Source organism: Perognathus longimembris, chromosome 28, assembly GCF_023159225.1.
Source record: "Perognathus longimembris pacificus isolate PPM17 chromosome 28, ASM2315922v1, whole genome shotgun sequence".
In the NCBI taxonomy this organism is placed as follows: Eukaryota; Metazoa; Chordata; class Mammalia; order Rodentia; family Heteromyidae; genus Perognathus; species Perognathus longimembris.
Window position 1 is genome coordinate 89,416,924 of NC_063188.1, and position 18,471 is coordinate 89,435,394.

Here is an 18,471-nt window from a genome sequence, read left to right on the forward strand (position 1 = left end):
TCAGGGCTGTGCTCTCTCCTGTTCCTCAAGCTGAGCCTCTTCATAGAGAGATGGGAAATCAGTGGGATCAGTCCCATGAACCTTGGCCATAAACTCTAGGACTTTCATCTTGGTGGTTTCAGCATAGGCTCTTGGGCCCCACAGCAGCTCATACTTCTCAGGATCACTATCAGGCCCCTTCTGGTACTCCAGATACCCTTCCTTCACGAATTCGATGGTGAAGAGCTGCTTGGGATCACCAAAGATGAAGTGCTTCTTGCGACAACAGATCCCCGTCTGTTTCATCAATTGCCAGATGTGTTCTTCAGTGGCACGGTGGCCCTTCATGAAGATCACGCCCAGGACAAATATCAGGAGGCCAGTCTTGGGAACTCCCAATTCTCCACACTGCATGCCATCATAGGTGAAGCCTTGTTTGATGAAGATGCCATAGCAGTGGTTGATGGCATCCATTTCCTTCACTTCCAGGCCAAAGATAACCTCAAGGCGCAGAGAGGCTTTACAGAGGATTGGATAAAACAGGGCCTCGTGCTCTCTGATGACATACTTCACCATATCTGCCTTGCTTATTGGCTCTTTACGTTGAAAATAGAGCAGCAGGATATTCATCAAGAAAGACACTTTCTTATCCAGAAGACCTTCTAAGGTGGATGGGGTAGACTCATCTTCGCTATTGGAGCTGTCATCACATTCACTCCCACAGGCAGCATGAATGCCACTGGAAGAGGAGCTAGCACTATGAGGACCCCCGGTGTAACTGGGGGCCTGAGCAACAGGAACCATCTGCATATTGCTTGGCATCACAGGATTCGGGGAGGACAGTGTTTCCTCCACAGCCTGGGTGACCTGGGCAGCTTCTTGGCCCTGGGGCTCCTGGACCTGCTGAGGGCCTTTGTCATGGGAACCCTGTGGGTGCTCCTTATCGTGAGGCATGGTGACTCAGTGTGTAAAGCTGGTCCAGAAAGGTAGACTCACTGCCTTAGGGATAAAAGGAACATGTGAGATTACTGGAGGGCGCTAAATTCAATTGCCATGCTTCTGATACAATCCTTTGTCAAAGTATGTCTAAAGTGTGTTATAAAGCCTCATAGGCATCCTATTACCTTGGTTCCTGAAGACCTTAAGACCTGAATAATGATATAAGATCTTCCTGAGTATGTATTCTTCTACTACAATAGGAGAATTGTAAGGGCTCAGATAATAGAGTCATGGTTGTGCTTTGTCACCCCAACCTCTTTTTCTGAGGAAAGTAGTATTAATGTCCTATTTTCCCAGACAGATATAGAAAAGCTGTCTTTATTCCCTGTGAGGATTTTCTCAACTGTACATTCACTAGTCCTTGGTGGCCCACAAATGAGGAAGAAGTCTCCTACCAATTCTTAAGTTTTCCCTTGACTAGTTTGACTTTTAGTAATAGAATAAATGTTCTGATTTGGAGGTACATCTCATTTATATCTTTTCAATAATTTGAGAACTTCCCATGGGCTAGGAAATGTATGTCAGGATTCCATATGATGGCACTGGAGGGACTTCCCCTATTGATAAATGCATTGAATTCCCCATTAGAATCAGGCCTCTGCTACCTTTTGAAATATAGGTGACTTAATGTGGATACGGTGGCCTTGTATGATGGATGGTATCTTGAGAGTCTGAGGAAGCATACCTCATTAGCTCTCCTGCCTTCTCCAGGCAGCTGGTTATGAATTCAGTGCTTCTAACAATATAATGAATTCAGGAATCTCTGGAAGTGTCACACCACCTCTTGGTAACCCAAACCTCACTGACTTTCTTAGTCCCTGCCTCCTGGTCACAGAATGTTTAGGCTACTAGTGGGAATGTTGCTCCCTCATAAAGAAAGTTTGTACACAATCAGAGACATCTCAGATATAGGCATTGACTTATGACTTGTCTCTTATCTACAGATGGCCACTGGTACCTCTAAAGCCCCAGAAGAACCCCTTCATGCTGTTCCACATTTAAGCTTGGCCTAAATACCCTCTGAGAGATGGGGAAAGTAGGCCTAAGGATGGGAGCATCAACTATAACAGTGTATTTCACCTGGAACATTTTTGTAAGAGGGAGGGAAAATGGACAGAGGTAAACTATATCCACCTCTTTTTTCTACCTAAACTTCTCTGTGCCCCTCCTTCTGAGTTGGAGGAGTTGATTCTATCACACGCACATTCCTGAGCTACTACCTTAACCCTCTCTGTCACCCACCTTTAGAAAAGGAAAGCAACCTGGGAGGAGGCCCTACTCAGGAATGTTCCCCCATTTGAGTGGTGACTCATGGAGATTTCAGACCCCAGCTTCTTCATGGTCCCTTCTCTTTGAGTGAATAATTCTGGCCATTATCTTCAGATTTGCCAACAACTAACTCTGGTATATTGGAAAGATATCAGTTTACTGGTGGATCACTTTGACTTCCTTGGACAAACAGAAGGTGTTAGGTCAAATGGTAGGAACAGGAAATCACTACTATACTTACACAGGCAAGACTAGTGGCAGAAGAGTGGATCCCTTCATGAGAAGAGGCTATCTATACAAATTAACTCAATGAGATCCTGCACATAGTTGCCACAATTCGAGAGAGAAACCGTTTTATATACTGCACATTCAAAGGACTAAAGAGGGTCAAAGTTAAGCTACTTAATTACTCCCAGATGGTGCTCGTCCATCAAGGAGACACTGAAGCCCCATTAGTATCTTTACAAAGACTAGAATGTGTTATTCAAACATATACCAATGTGCAACTAGGAACATAGGCGGCAGAGATTATTATAATTTTTTTTCTGCCACTCCTGGAGTCCTGGGTGCTGTCCCTGACCTTTTCTGCTCAAGGCTAGTGCTCCAACATATGAGCTACTGCTCCACTTCCCGCCTTCAAGTGGTTAATTGGAGATAAGGATGACTGGCTAGGGCTGGGGATATGGCCTAGAGGCAAGAGAGCTTGCCTCGTATACATGAGGCCCTGGGCTCGATTCCCCAGCACCACATATACAGGAAACAGCCAGAAGTGGGGCTGTGGCTCAAGTGGCAGAGTGCTAGCCTTGAGCAAAAGGAAGCCAGGGACAGTGCTCAGGCCCTGTGTCCAAGGCCCAGGACTGGCCAAAAAAAAAAAAAAAAAAGACACAAACCTCAGATTTCAGCCTCCTGAGTGGCTAGAACTGCAGGCGTGAGGCACAGGAACCTGGCAAGGATAAATTTTTATCTCAATTGGTCACCCTAATATTCATAAGAAATGACAAAAACAAGCAACCCAGGAAAGCAGGTCCTTGGACCAATGAGTGTGTGGACTGGAAAAGGTGTTGAAGAAAGATAAGTGGTAAGAAATTCTTATCCTGTCCATGCAGGTAACCCAAAAAGAAGACAAGCTCTAATTCCAGGGCATGTTTCATCCATGGACAGGAGGGTCAACAAAAGAGGAAATACCCCTGCAGGCACAAGCAATATCAAGGACCCTTTCTCATTGGTAAAGGAAACCAAATGGCCCTGTGGTCCTTGCTCTATCAGGAGGTAGGGAAAGAGGTAGTGAGACAAATGGCCTTAAGGGGTGCAGTGCCATCTTTTGGCCCTCCTGTTTTTTTCTGGACCCAGATCCCCCAATAAGATTATTATTTGGGCATATAGGTCAGCCCCAAGAGCATTATTTCACTGGAGGAATTTTAAAAGGGGAAAATTTGATCTCATTTTTTTCTTTCTCTTTCTCTTTCTATCTCCCCCTCTTTTCATCCTTTCTTTGTCTTGTGACTTCTGGTAGAGGACATTTGCTGATTTTCCAACCCTAGTATTCAACTCCAGACACCAATTAAATTTTTCCAATAATTGCCATCAGCCGTCAAACATCTTGTGGTAAGACTGAGCCTCTCTCTGCATTCCAAAGTGCTTTGGGATTGTAGAACCCTTGTTGCTATCTCACTTTTTCTCCCCCTTTGCAATTCTCTGTGACCTCTTGGATTTTGCCTACATGTGGGTGCTTTGGGATTGCAGACCATATCTTCTTGCCTCATTATATACCACTCTTATTCCCTTGCTCTCAGAAGGACTCCATTCTACTTCCCTATTCTCCCCTATTATCTCACCCTCAAAAGAGCCCTGGGCTTCTGCCCTATCTCCCCCACCCTTTTCCTAGCTTTCATGAGGGCTTGAGGTTTCTGCCCTGTCTCCTCCCCACTAGAAGTGCTCCTAGCTTTTCTCATTCCTCCCCATGTTCCCCTGACATTGAAGGGCTCTGGGCATTTGCATTATGCTCCTCTGCCTTCAGGTCTTCTTCAAGGATACTGTAGGAAGTATTCCTTGGCCTCTGCCTGGTCTGGCCTCCATAAAACAGGCTCAGCTGAAAAAAATCTTTATTTTCTTTCACTTTCCATTTGCAAAACCTTCAAGACCTTATTATATTCAAGATTTCTCTTTCAGTAAGCTTTCCTCTAAAGTCTAGTCTTTCCCTCATTGCTCTTGCCTCCTCCCCTTTCAATTCTGGCCCCTTACCGACTGCTGACCATTCTAGCTAATCTTTCTCCTCTCCCAGATCTACACACTGAGTTTCAACCCCCTTTTGTTTTCTACACCTGAAATAATCCCTTTCCTCCTCCGTCCCCTACTCATGCACCAGTGCTATTCTTCACCCTGTGGGAAGTGGGAAGAGTGGAAGATCCTATCTGAGGGCATGTCCCCTTTTCACTCACACAAATAGTGGGAAAATTGGGCTTATCCTCATACAACCCCACAAAATTCAGTAAGTAATTTTCCTGCCTAACCCAGGCTTATGATCTGATTTGGGTAGATATTTTTTATATTTTCAATTCAGCCTTTATCACAAATGAGAAGGAAAGACTCTGGTGCGCAGTCAAGCAACATGCTGATCATTTGCATCAACAGCAGCCCTGACACACCTTTAAATACCTAAAAATGAGCATTTGATGTTAAAAAATGTTGGTTAAAAATCCCCACTGGGGGGCTGGGGATATAGCCTAGTGGCAAGAGTGCCTGCCTCGGATACACGAGGCCCTAGGTTCGATTCCCCAGCACCACATATACAGAAAACGGCCAGAAGCGGCGCTGTGGCTCAGGTGGCAGAGCAGCCTTGAGCGGGAAGAAGCCAGGGACAGTGCTCAGGCCCTGAGTCCAAGGACCAGGACTGGCAAAAAAAAAAAAAAAAAAAAAAAAAAAAAAAAAAAAATCCCCACTGGAACTGCTGTACTGTGGTGATTTGTGACCCTGGGCCAAAGCTTGACGCAGCCTCAGACTGCTATTTTAGCCCTGCACCTCTGTGAACAATGGGGATATTAGACAATGAATTTCTCCCAAAGGAGGCAGAACCCCTTGTCAGTTTAACTACTATTGCTATGTCTCCCACAGAAGACAGCAAACCCCTGGCCACTTTTCAATTGCAATTGAAGCCCAGTTCACAGCCTCCACAATAGGCAAGTCCATCCAAGAGCCACTGGAAGTGTATCAGGGAAGACATTATCTTTCCTCACTGATACCGATATGCTAGGGTACCTGTTCTGACTGAGTTTGTTGGACCTCTTCAGAAGGTTTCCTTTTCCATCATTAGAATGAAAGGAACCAAATAGGTTCCCCTAGAAATTTCCCCATTGTATTGCATCTCTTGTCTTTACTCTTTCATCTACTCTTTCCCATAACAACATAACAATCTAACAACCTTAAAATAAACACCTAAAAATCAGCATTTTGTGTTAAAAAAAGGTATATAAAAGCAAGGCCCTATGAGCACTACAAATGTGCTACCAATCCCAGGGCCCACTAGAGGCTTAACAGCCTCTAGAAAAGAGTTGGTTACATAGGCCTAAGTTCAATATCAGCAGAAATTCTTATAAGTACCGGGAACTAGCCGATTGCACACCTGGAGCTCCAGAAATTCTTTTCTCTTCATCCCCCAAGGAAACTGGTGGACAGGATCTCATAAGGAATAAGGCAATGCTCCCATCTGGGAGTCCTAATTGGGGGTTGATATTTGATACTACCTGAGAGATTATTCTCAGTATCCCTGGTACCTTACTCTACTTTTAAATAAACATTGCCTGTGCTCCCATTTTTTCAATCTCATGATTCTTTATTTGGTGGACGGCAAAAAAAAGACCCAAAATCTTCAAGGTATTATCCTGTGTTCTGAAGCAAATATTTCTTCTAAATTAACAACTTACCTTGAATTCTCAAAGCACTGGGATTCTTCCTTGGAATGATGTGGCCTCACACTCCAGGTCCAAAGTCCACAGTCCTCTAAAAAAAAAAAGGAAAGAGATCACATGATGTTATATGACCTATGCATACCTCATCCAGAAGTTTCCCAGGACTGAGGAAAGAGGCAGGGATGTGTCCCACGATGATCTTTATTCCAGAATATCCAGTTTGGATTGTCTTCTTTTTGCATCCTTCAATCCTCCTAGGGTCTAAGATTTAACTTTCAACACAGAGTTTAGCTTTTGCAACAATATATCATTTCTAGAAAACAAAATGGAGTCATGAAAGAGCAATTCTTTTGGGTACTTTCCCACAGGATCTCCCAAGGTTTTCATATAATCTGTAAATGTAGTATATTTTCTCTTACTACAGAATCCAATAACTTGTTAAGCAAAGTAAATCCTTCATGACTCTGAGATTGTAGGATGAAGATGTGTGTGTGTGTGTGTGTGTGTGTGTGTGTAGTGCAGTGTGTCATCGATTTTGTGATAACCTAGGTTCCAATCCTGACCATATATCTGAGACAGTCCAGACAGAATTCTGGAAATCCTTTATACACTGGACATCCAAAATGGAGAAAAGGGAAATGATACTGTGGTTTATTCGGCTTGAAATGTACAAACTTATGAAATTATTCAGGCCTCCACCTGGACGACTCTAAGTCCAGAAACTCCTTTCATGGCTTATAGAACAGACTACATGAGACAAATTCTCTTCATTCCAGAGACAGAAACAAAATTCATCATTTCTGCCCCTCTGTCCCCCTCCTGCCCCTCCCCCCCCCGCCCCCCGCGCTGCCACCGCCACTTCCCCTCTGAGGTGTTGACTGAATCTGCCATATTTAAGAGAACTTGACAATATTTCTTCATGGGACATTTTCCGAATTCACCATTTCCATGCTGCTCACACACACACACACACACACGTGCACCCTTCCCACGCTTCCATGCGTCAGTTGACACACACCACCACCCCCCCCCCCGCCCACCTTCCAGCATTAACTGGATCTGCCATATTTATGCGGCCAAAGAACTTTCCATTAGTTCATGGGATATTTCCACTCAGTCACCATTCTATTCTGCTGCCACTCCCCATTGAGACGGCACCTCCACAGCCACAGCCCCATTCTGCCTCGCTCCTATCCTCCTTCAGAGGTTTGGACTGATCACTCATATTTATGCTGTCTGGGAACTTTCCCCAATTTTCTTCATAGAATATTTACTCCTATTCATAATTTCTGTCCTGCTGCTACTCACCTACTGTCCCCACACACTTTACCCCCACTGCCGTTGCCACCACCCCTTACACCCCTCATTTCCCCCCTCCACTGCTTCTCTTCCTCCCACACCACACTATGGCATCCCACCTGCCAGTGGCAGCAACTACATCAGCCATATTTATTCTGGCAACAAACTTGCCAGTATTTCATCATGAGACATTTTCTTTACCCATTCCCTGCACGCCCCCCATCTGGCCCCTCCCCCATCGCATGCCATCACCACTGGCCACTGCTGCCACCACAGCTGCTGCAGCCCAGTCCCCTCCCCCCTCTGAGGCATGAGCTGATCCGCCATAGTAATTCTGATGGCAAACATTACAATATTTCTTCAAGGGACATTTTCTTTTCCCAGTCCTCATTTCCTTCCTTAACCTCCCCCACCTGATGCCGTTCCCCCCATCCCATGCCACGACCACAGCTGCCACCGCCGCCATAGTCCCCCCTCCTCTGAGGCGAGGGCTGATCCGCCATATTTATGACGCAGGTCAACTTTGCAGTCCTCTTCCGGGGACATTTTCCTGAGGAAGACTCGCTCTGCCCTTGCCTGCCCCTCACTCGAAGCCTCTGCCTGGGCCAGGCCGCCGCCCTGCAGCAAGCGCGGCCACGAGTTCCCAGCCCCACAGCCACCGCCCGGCGGACACAGCTAGTGGCCCAGGCGCCATTTTCATTTGCGGCCTTGCCCCAGTTTGGACCCGAAGCCCCCTCTGGACCCCGAGACCCCATCGGTACCCCGAGGCTCGTCAGTCCTCCTCACATCTTAGCATTGGGCAGCACCTGGGGCCGCTCCTATGGCCGAAATTCACAAGGCGCAAGTCAGAGGCTCAGAAGGAGTCGCTTGCCGTTTGCCTGCTGACGCGGCGGCTTCTCCACGCCCAGCCAACATCCGGGGACCCCTGCCTGGCGTCACCCACGCCCACGTGCAAGGGCAGATGTGCTGTGCGCATGCGCCTGGGTTCCTTAGGCTGAGTTGGGGCTCTCGTGGCTCAGTAATTCCTCTGATGTTCTGGCATTCAAGAAGGAATCGCTTCACACCAAGCCCTGGAATTCTCCTTGACCCTTTAGTCTATCCTGTTCCTTTCTTCAGTCTGTGTTCATAGAGATTCCCATTTTCGCCCTTTTGCCTGTGTGTTTGTGTGTGTGTGTGTGTGTGTGTGTGTGTGTGTGTGTGTGTGTGTGTGTGTCCTGGGGCTTGTACTCAAGACCTGGGCTGTGTTTATAGTTACTTTGTTCAAGTCTAATGTTCTTTCACTTGAACCATTGCTCTACTTCCAGCTTTTTTGCTGGCTAAACGGAGATAAGAGTCTCATGGAGCTATGCACAGCTCTTTATTAAGCATACTTACTATTTTATTTATACCTTTTCTTCTTAATTTTTTTTGTTTTTTGTTTTGTTTTTTCCCAGTCCTCAGGCTTGAACTCAGGGCCTGAGCACTGCACCTGGCTTGTTTTTTGCTCAAGGCTAGCACTCTGCCACTTGAGCCACAGCGCCACTTATGGCCATTTTCTATATGTGGTGCTGGGGAATCGAACCCAGGACTTCATGTTTACGAGGCAAGCACTCTTGCCACTAGGCCATATTCCCAGCCCTCTTCTTAATTTTTTATTAATCAAACACAGCAAGTATTGGCATGTTATCATCTGATTGTCTCAATTATTTATATATGTAGGTATCATATTTTGATTAATGTTATCTCTTCTGTTTTCATAAGTAGCATTTGTTAGCTATTCTATTTTGTTTTTATTTTACAAACTAGTTTTGTACAGTGGAACATATACATATATTTTACATATTAGTAACATACATTATATGTGATATAATGATTGTTATACATTAGATAGAATCATTTATAATAAATTATAATATATGGGCTATATTAAATATATAATTTATACATAAATATATGATCATTATGAGGCAGTTATCTATGCTGTATACAAATTATGTATCTATTTTATATAAAAATTATCACAAATATAAAAATTTTCTCTCTTCATTACATATCTAAAAGTAGTTTTGCAGGGAAAATTATTATTTGAATACTCATCTTTCTTTGACACATTCTTTATTTTCTAAATTTAGCACAAAACTATTTTAGTAACATGACTTTCATAGCAGAGTTCATATATGGTCAGAGTGACTTTTTTGTATGTTTGTTTGTTTTTTTGCCAGTCCTGGGGCTTGGACTCAGGGCCTGAGCACTGTCCCTGGCTTCTTTTTGCTCAAGGCTAGCACTCTGCCTCTTGAGCCACAGCGCCACTTCTGGCCGTTTTCTATATATGTGGTGCTGGGGAATTGAACCCTGGGCTTCATGTATAGGAGGCAAGCACTCTTGCCACTAGGCCATATTCCCAGCCCCCAGAGTGACTTTTATAAAGAATTGTTAGTGGAAAAAACTTAATCCCTAAATTCTGTTCAAATATTTAAATTTGAATTTTTAGCAATGTTTTTATTTTTGTATCTCTTAGAGTATTAATAAACGTATAGGGTAAGCTTGACACTTTTTATTATAAAAATGCTGATGAGGCAGGAATTTCCTTCAGTTACTTAAAGTATTGAATGTTATGTTTCTCAGAATGATTTTCACTTTATAGATATATGCACAAGCTTGAAAGTGTCTAGTATCTGAACAATTGCTTGCCTGATGATTACAAATAGATGGACATGTGGTTATATTTTGGTCTATAAATAGTCTAGAGTATCATCTATTAGTTTATTGTTTGCAATATTATTTGCTCATAAATTCTAAATGTTTGAGTAGAAACAGAATTCATAGTTTATCATCTCAGAGTAGTCACTGAAATATAACTTCATAGAATTCTACATTTTTTGTTTGTGTATATATGTATATATGTATATAAAATTTATACTTGTGCATGTATATGTGCAATATATACATACATGCACACATATATAGTTACACCCATATACATATATCTAATCTTGTGTAACCAAAGTGCAAATAAGATGTCATCGTATTTGAGGCCTAGATATCATTAAACATATTAATGAAGATTTATCACTTTATTAGGAATAAATTTTATTAATTATAGAACTAATTTAAGGGACAAGGTTATATGCATGCATGTTTCTATATTATTTATAATACATAGCAAAACAAACAGTTTTCTTACCTTTAAGAAAAGTGCTTAAGATTTGAGTGAGCAATGAGAGTCAGAGACAGGAGCAATCTCAACGTTAGGCAGGTTTTTATTAAAGAAACTTCCTGGCCTTGGCCAGGAAAGGGAGAGAGCTCTGCCTGGCACATACTGCAAGTTTTCGTGGAGATAAGCAGAGAAATGTGATGCAGTTGATGAGAAGATAGGGCTGTGGCTGATTTTTATGTCCATGGCATCATCAGACTTGAAACTGGAATCCAAGTTCAGTTCTGGTGACAAATGAAAATTCCTTAATAGCAATGATAATTAATGGGTCTAGGGCAGTGTCTTCTGCTGGAAAACCATTTTCTTGTGGGAAGTAGACCTTAACTGTTATACGTATCTGTCTACCTATCATCGATCTACACACACACACAAACACACACACACACACACATACATACATATATATATACATATATATCCTTTTGTTTTGGTATACTACCAGTTTACAATATAAACCCTGTAATTTTTTAACATAGCATGAGTTTTAAAAATATTTCCATAACTATTTTAATATACCTTATCTTTCATATGAGTTAATTTGTAACACCTTTGAATTTATAAATTAATATAAACTTATTTTAAGGGCGCATTAGGGACATTTGTGATCCCAATCCAATCCCAGTGTTCATTTTTCTTGTCTATCTGGTGTATTTTTCTTAATGTACATCACCAAAAGAACATATCCCTTTTTTGGTACTCTACCTTATTCTATGCTGAAGTAAATATGGTTACATTTTGGGACAAAATATATGTGAATTAAATACATAAGTTTAGTTTTTAGTATTTCATTCATAAATCCAAATAAACAGCAGTTACCTCTATGATGCAAATTTTAAAGATGTAATAACAATGAGCAAATGATGCTCCTTTTAGGTGCAGGATTTATGTATGAAAGAAATATTTTACACTTAATTGTCTGTAATGACTTATAGTCCTTACTTTTTCATAAAATGTGTAGATTTGAAGGAGTAAAATGACAGAAGGGCCTATCTTTCCAAATCATTTGAGTTTCATTTCATGCATGAAAAGATTAATTCTTTAAAGAGAATCTAATGACCGAAAAGGGTTCAGAGTTTCCTTATACATTAATACAAGTAGACTGAGATGTTTTTCTTTCCAAAGTGAGTGCAGGAGGAATCAGAAATTGAAAGCACTCCTAATCTCCATGACACCTTTTTGTTTAGGCTGGATTAGATATCTTTAAAAAAAGTAATAACATTCATCAATATACAAAACTACATTTCTGAGTCTAGTGTTGAAAATATTTTTCTATAAAGATGTCAGTATAAGATTTTTTTCTTCAAGTTGTTTAAAATGCAGTTTGCAAGATTTTTTTAAATGAGTAAATGTTTTTTCAGGGTACACTACGCTCACTTTTAAAGATCACTTGTTCTTGATTAATGCTTCCAATTTTTTTAATAATGCAAATTTTATTTGAAAGTGAAAGAAGTCATAGAAGAAAGTGAAAAAAAAAAGAATTCTTTGTCTTGTCCCTCCTTAGTCCCTTTCTTTTTTGGGGAATATATCTTTGGTTTGATTTGTTATGCTGTGGTTGCATGCTGCTAAGGGCCTTTCTTATTGAATCCCCTGTCTCTGGGAATCAGAGCATTAGGTTCCTGTCTAGTTGGCCCCTTCTTATCCTAGAACTCAGGGAGAAAGTGGTAGGGCTTGCCTTCCTCTTTTACATCTGCTTTAGGCACATGTGGTTGTCTTGGTACCCACTGCCCAGGGCCTACCAAAAACAATGGACATGATTTTAAGTATAAAATTTAAAATTGCTTACATTAGTTTAATACAATAATTTCTATGAATTTTTGTAAATTTTCAACCAGATGTATCCATTTGTCCATATTTGTTTTTCTAAGTATAATATAATCAGATGCATTATATTTTCTGTAACATATGCTTTTCTTCAGACCACTTTATATATTTTATTTACATTTTATTGGAATAAAATAACTTTACACTTAGGTGAAAACTTAATGTTAGTGTAAGGTTCACCCCCGGGAGGGCTCCATGCAGATGCCCCCTGTCTGCTGCACCTAGTACCTGTGTTACCTAGGTAACTGGCACACCTGGAGGCAGTTACCTCTCCCTTCTCTGAGTTCACATCCAATCCACCTGGCCATACCTCCCGCCTTTCCCTATATAATTCAGCTCAGCACAAGTATCTCTGCTCTCTTTCTTTTTCTCTCTTACTGTTGTTTCCCTTTCTCTCACTCTTTCTTGTGTATGCTCTCTCTCTCTTTTTCTCTTCTTCCTTCCCCTCTGTCTCCCACGCCTCTATCTTGTGCAGGCCACAGTTTGCTCTTCCCCCAATAAGCTCTTTTCTGCCTGAACCATGTGGCAGGTTTCCTTTCCAGCATACCTCACAGCCTTCAAAAACATGTTGTCATGATTATTAAGTTGTAATTGTAATATCCTTGAGAAGATAAATCTGATACCTGTATGAGGATGTGAGTGATGATTGATAAGGATTCTGTTATAAATTAATGGATAGAAATCAAGTGTCCTGAGCTTAAGTTAGGGAAAAGAAAGCATCTCTATTTTTGTTTTCTGCTAAGAAATATTGAGGTTTGTTCTCTGGTGTGCTCTGCTATAGCTCTCAATTTTGATAGGAGAAGAGATATAAAATGTAAAAGAAAATTTCTCATGTGGTGTTTACTAAAATAATTCCTTAACTGCAATGACATCCAAGGACTTTAGATTCTAACAGGCTAAGAGTTGTAATTACATTGCAGTAACTTTTGACTTCAAAATAGTTCCAGAAGCATAAAAAGTGTTCTGATTAAGTTCCCAGGTGATGTCTGAATTCTAAAGCTATTCACATGTTTTTATATTTCTTTTTAAACACATATTTCAATTCAACATATCATATATAGTTGAATTGTAATTTTTATCATTAATTTTAAATGCAATTTTAATTGTAATGTAAAAATAAAATATAAATAAGTGTGTAGTTTACTCATGTATCATAAATAACTTTTGGATGTAAAGTATTTAAATATACTGAACTAATGCTTTTCACAAATACAAACTAAGTTTCTTTAAAGTGAAGAAATGAAATAAAAATCCAATATAAAATATCCTCTGTAGGAGTTATTAAAATAGGCAGCCGATGATGATCGAGAACGCCATGCGTTATTCATACAGAAGAGAGAATTTTTTTTGCCAGTCCTGGGCCTTGGACTCAGGGCCTGAGCACTGTCCCTGGCTTACTCTTTGCTCAAGGCTAGCTTGCACTCTACCACTTGAGCTAAAGTGCCACTTCTGGCCATTTTCTATATATGTGGTGCTGGGGAATCAAACCCAGGGCTTCATGTATACGAGGCAAGCACTCTTGCCACTAGGCCATATTCCCAGCTCCCAGAAGAGAGAATTTTATTTTGCCAAACTGCTGGCCTGTCCAAGGCTCCTATGATGGGCAAGAGAGAGAATCACCCCTGGGCTATTCATTATCTAGAGCAGGGGGAAGGGAATCTGGTCCAAGATGTGACCTCAGAGAAGGGGGAGATGACTGCCTCCAGGTGTGTCAGTAACCTAGGTAAGGCAGGTACTGGGTGAAGACTTTAGACAGGTTGGGTCATCTGCATGGAGCCTCCTGGCCAACCTTATATCCTCCCCCGAAGTTTTATTATTGATGTTTACTTACAAATATCACTAATTTGGAATTTTGACGTCACTTTTGTATGGTGTACCCTTGTAAACCAACTGTTAAATGGTAGAAAAAAAATATTGCTATTATAATCAAAAGTACAGGTAAATGTAACTGCTATGAATATGACATTTTAGAAACAATAATTTGAGTTTCAAAATATTGTTTCTTAATTAAAGCAACTGAGTTTAACTTTTAATGCACTAATTTGATGACAGATGAGCACAAAATATTTGTGTCATTGACACAATGAGGTGGAGCAGCTTCTCCAAGCCTTCAGGGCTGGTTAAGGACTGTTAATCAATAACCATTTATGCCAAGTTGAGTATGATTTCCAAAATGTACCGAGCATGGAAATTTGCAACCTGATAAATGTCTGACACTTAAAATTACCTAGTTTCTTTACTAAGTACTAGAAAAAGTGGGTTGGTTGAATAGAAAATAAAGTCACTAGGAAAGTATTAGAAAATTCTTCCCTTTTTATTTTATTTTTTATTTTTTGCCAGTCCTGGGGCTTGGAATTGGGGCCTGAGCCCTGTCCCTGGCTTCTTTTTGCTCAAGGCTAGCACTCTGCCACTTGAGCCACAGCGCCACTTCTGGCCATTTTCTGTATATGTGGTGCTGGGGAATTGATCCCAGGGCTTCATGTATATGAGGCAAGCACTCTTGCCACTAGGCCATATTCCCAGCCCCAATTCTTCCCATTTTTAATGATATATAAAAGTAGGTGATCAGCCTAGGATTGCTCAATTTTCAAAGAAAGTGAAAGAAGAAGTTTCAGCAACATAATTTTTCCCTTTGGTATTTATCATAGTTTACTTCTCATGTAACTATGCAAGTAGTATATTTTGGGTTTCTACAAGTGCCAGCCACAATGTCCACTTTTTAGCCTTCAATGTATAGTTATTAGGTGACACTGGACAGCTAGCTACACTTGAACTGACCATGCATAGTGAAATTCCAAGATAGACTTTTTTTTGAGTGTGTGTTCTTTTATCTAATAGACCTTCCCTTTGAGATGGCCCTTTTCAGCTGAGCGATTCTGAAATATATTCTCCTTATATAATTTGTCTTAGGCCTTCTACCAGTTTCCCTTCCTTTTCTCTTCCTGAGACATTGTCAACATTATACTGAACTCTGGATTCAGAATCCTGTTGACCAAACTAAATTTGTGTTTCCGGATTTGGTTTAACATATGATTTCTTTGTTTCTTTAAAAATATATATATTGTAAAGGTTATGTACAGAGGAGTTACAGTCATGTAAGTCAGATAATGAGTACATTTCTTTGTGGAGAATGTCACCCCCTCCCTCATTTTCTCCCAGTTTTCTGCTCCCAAACCCTTTCCTACCCCCACGTTTTATAGTTCATTTCAAAAATACTGTCTGGTGAGTATCACTGCTGAATTGATTCACTCTTTGTCCCACCATTTCTGTGTCTCCTCTTCCCCTTCTCCAAACAGATAAACTTATATACAAGACAAAGGGTACAGAAATTTTTAAAAAGCTGTCAAAAAGGAATAAACCCAAGGAAAAAATTAAACAGTACAATAAAAATCCTCTTGTTTCCATTTCTTTCATACACTATGAAAAATTGTTTCCTTTTATTTTTCACAAGCTTCTATTTTTCTATCTAACCTTATTTTTTAAACTCACAGTCCATTTATTCTGTCTTCTTGTTCAGAAATGTGCACATGTAACCTATCCTTCATGTCTAAATTGTTGACTTCATTTCTAGAAATCATATTAATAAATTGGAAACAATTGAGGTGCCAATTACTAGAAGTGTTGTTACTTTTAACAAATGCAATAAATTTGTGGCCAATGTTATTCAGAAACTTAGATACTGAGACTAATTACAATATTTGAATAATCCCCTCAAATCCAAATAGTTACCCATGTAGAGCAGGAAAACCAAGATGCATTAAACTATTTTCTTCACTTCATCCCCACCTCAGCCCACTATTAAATAGAAATTTAACAGTCTCTTTTCGAAATAGTCTGCCTCAGGATTTACTAAAGTTGAAAGAAGCTGTGAAATATGGCATTGAGACTCACATGGGCCATCACACTGTATCTAGCTCTTACTGCAATGTTGGCTCAGCTTTGTTGTACTCTGATGGAAAATAACAAGGAACAGGCTTATTAACCTAAACCAAAAACTCTAGCATGGAAACTTCAATTTCTTCTTTCTGGGTTCAGCATGAGCATTTAGACACCATAGGAATCCATTTTTTTTTCAAAATCACTGACAGACATCAGATCTCATCTGTTGGCACTTCAGGTACCTTCCTTCACTAAGCATTTGGTGATACATTTCCTGGGCTCCCTGAAGAGTATATCATAATGCAATGTTCAGTATTTCCCACACTTCCTTCTCCATAGCACAGTTGTCCATCATGTTGATCACACATAAAAATCAATAGGTTATTCTTAGGCATGCCCTCCACATCACCAGCATCTCATCATCACAGATGAGACAAAGATGGCTGACAGGAGCATAGATGTGGTTGATGGAATCCATTTTGTTCACATTAAAGACAATTTTCAGTTCAAAGTGTCCAGAGGTGCTCTTGAGGAGTCCAGAGAAAGGATAGTTTTACCTCAGTGGCATTCTCCAGCTTGCCTACTTCAATAATGGGCTCACTCATTTGATAATTAAGAGGCACGAAATTGAGTTAACAATTCCACCTTTCTGTCCAGAGCTTCTGTGGATAACTTCCTCAAGTCTAATGAAGATTGCAAAGTGCTTGGACTTTTCAGCCTTTGGGAAGTTTCCTCCTACTATAATGGCTTTACTCTTGGATGTATATCAAAAATATTTGTGTTATCTATTTGATCTTATTTCATGGCATCTTCTTATTAACTTAACAAGTCATTATTGCTTCATGATTATCCTTTATATTAATTATAATTCATTTAAAATTCTGAGTAGTGACAAGAGTTATCTACTTTCTCTGAAGTTGTCGAATTTGATTTCTTATTTCTTTCATTTTGAATGACTTATACTAATGGCTCATGATTCTTGGCTATTCTGTTTTATTTTTTAAAAGAAGCAATAGAAAGGTAAATTATAATTGCTTATTTGAACAGGCTTGTCAACTGGTAAACTAGGGATAAAAAACATTCTGTGCCAAGGTTGCTGGCTTTCTATAATGGTTGTGGTAGTATAGAATAAATGTAATTTGTTGTCTAAATTCCATCCTGCCCTCTTAATAGACGTGTATGTTTGGACACTGTTGGCCTTTCCAGAGTTATATGTCCCTTGTCTCCTTTTCAATCTCTGTGCAGATCCTTAGTGGTGACTTCTTCTAAATAACTGCTATTTTCTTGTAATTTCTTTATTATAATTTTGATGATTTTTCTCTTTAGAAGGGAGGAAATAAATACAGATTTCAGGTGCCACTATAAACTTTCTCTCATGTCATTTAATACTTAAATTCTGGGCTTTTTTCCTGATAATGGATACTATTACAGACACATTTTCCTTGACATTTTGTAAAATAAGGTTTAGAATATTTACCCACAGTATTGTTAGTAATTGTGATTATAGAGGCAAACATCTAATACTGGAACTAGAACTTATAGTATGTAATCAATATGTGTTTGCTCCTTGCCCTCTTCTAAATTTGAAATACTGATTACTCAAAGAAGAAATTTTATAGACAATTATTTTCAATCTATGAGATCCCCAGCCAATCAAATACACAATGAGAATATAATTGATAATTGCTTTATTTGTGGTATGATTAGAGAAGTAGAGAAAATGGGAAAAAAGAAATTTTTGATTATTCTTTCAGAATCTAAGAAATAGTTCACAGAAGGAACAATGCTTAACAATATACATGTAAAAATGTTTCATATCTCCTAACTAAATTCCCTGCTATATAGGCTTGAATAACATAATTAAGTGAATATATCGCTCTTATCCTCACCTAAGTAAATAATTTCGTAACCTTTGACTTTTACATAAAAGGCTTAGAAAATATTGAGTATGCTTTAATAAGAAAAATGCAGTTCTGAATTATATTGTGATCAGTTATTATATAATTCTCTATTTATACCAGTGCCTGTCTTAAATTATGCTGAAATCACAATTAATAATGGCTTTTCTTCCAACTGTGAAATCACATCCTAAGAGATAGCACATTTATATAGAGAAAATTAAATAGC

General features: G+C 39.9%; 1 protein-coding gene across 1 annotated transcript; it reads right to left on the minus strand.

The window, feature by feature from the left end:
• On the minus strand, positions 1–933 carry LOC125343192 (melanoma-associated antigen B16-like). Its single transcript, XM_048335459.1, has one exon. It carries the CDS (start codon positions 931–933, stop codon positions 1–3), a length of 933 nt encoding a protein of 310 aa, XP_048191416.1.
• Positions 934–18,471: the final 17,538 nt, after the last annotated feature.

Bases quoted from the DNA above. Each gene is read 5' to 3' on its own strand.
- LOC125343192 (XM_048335459.1), bottom strand. From the start codon at position 933: ATGCCTCACGATAAGGAGCACCCACAGGGTTCCCATGACAAAGGCCCT.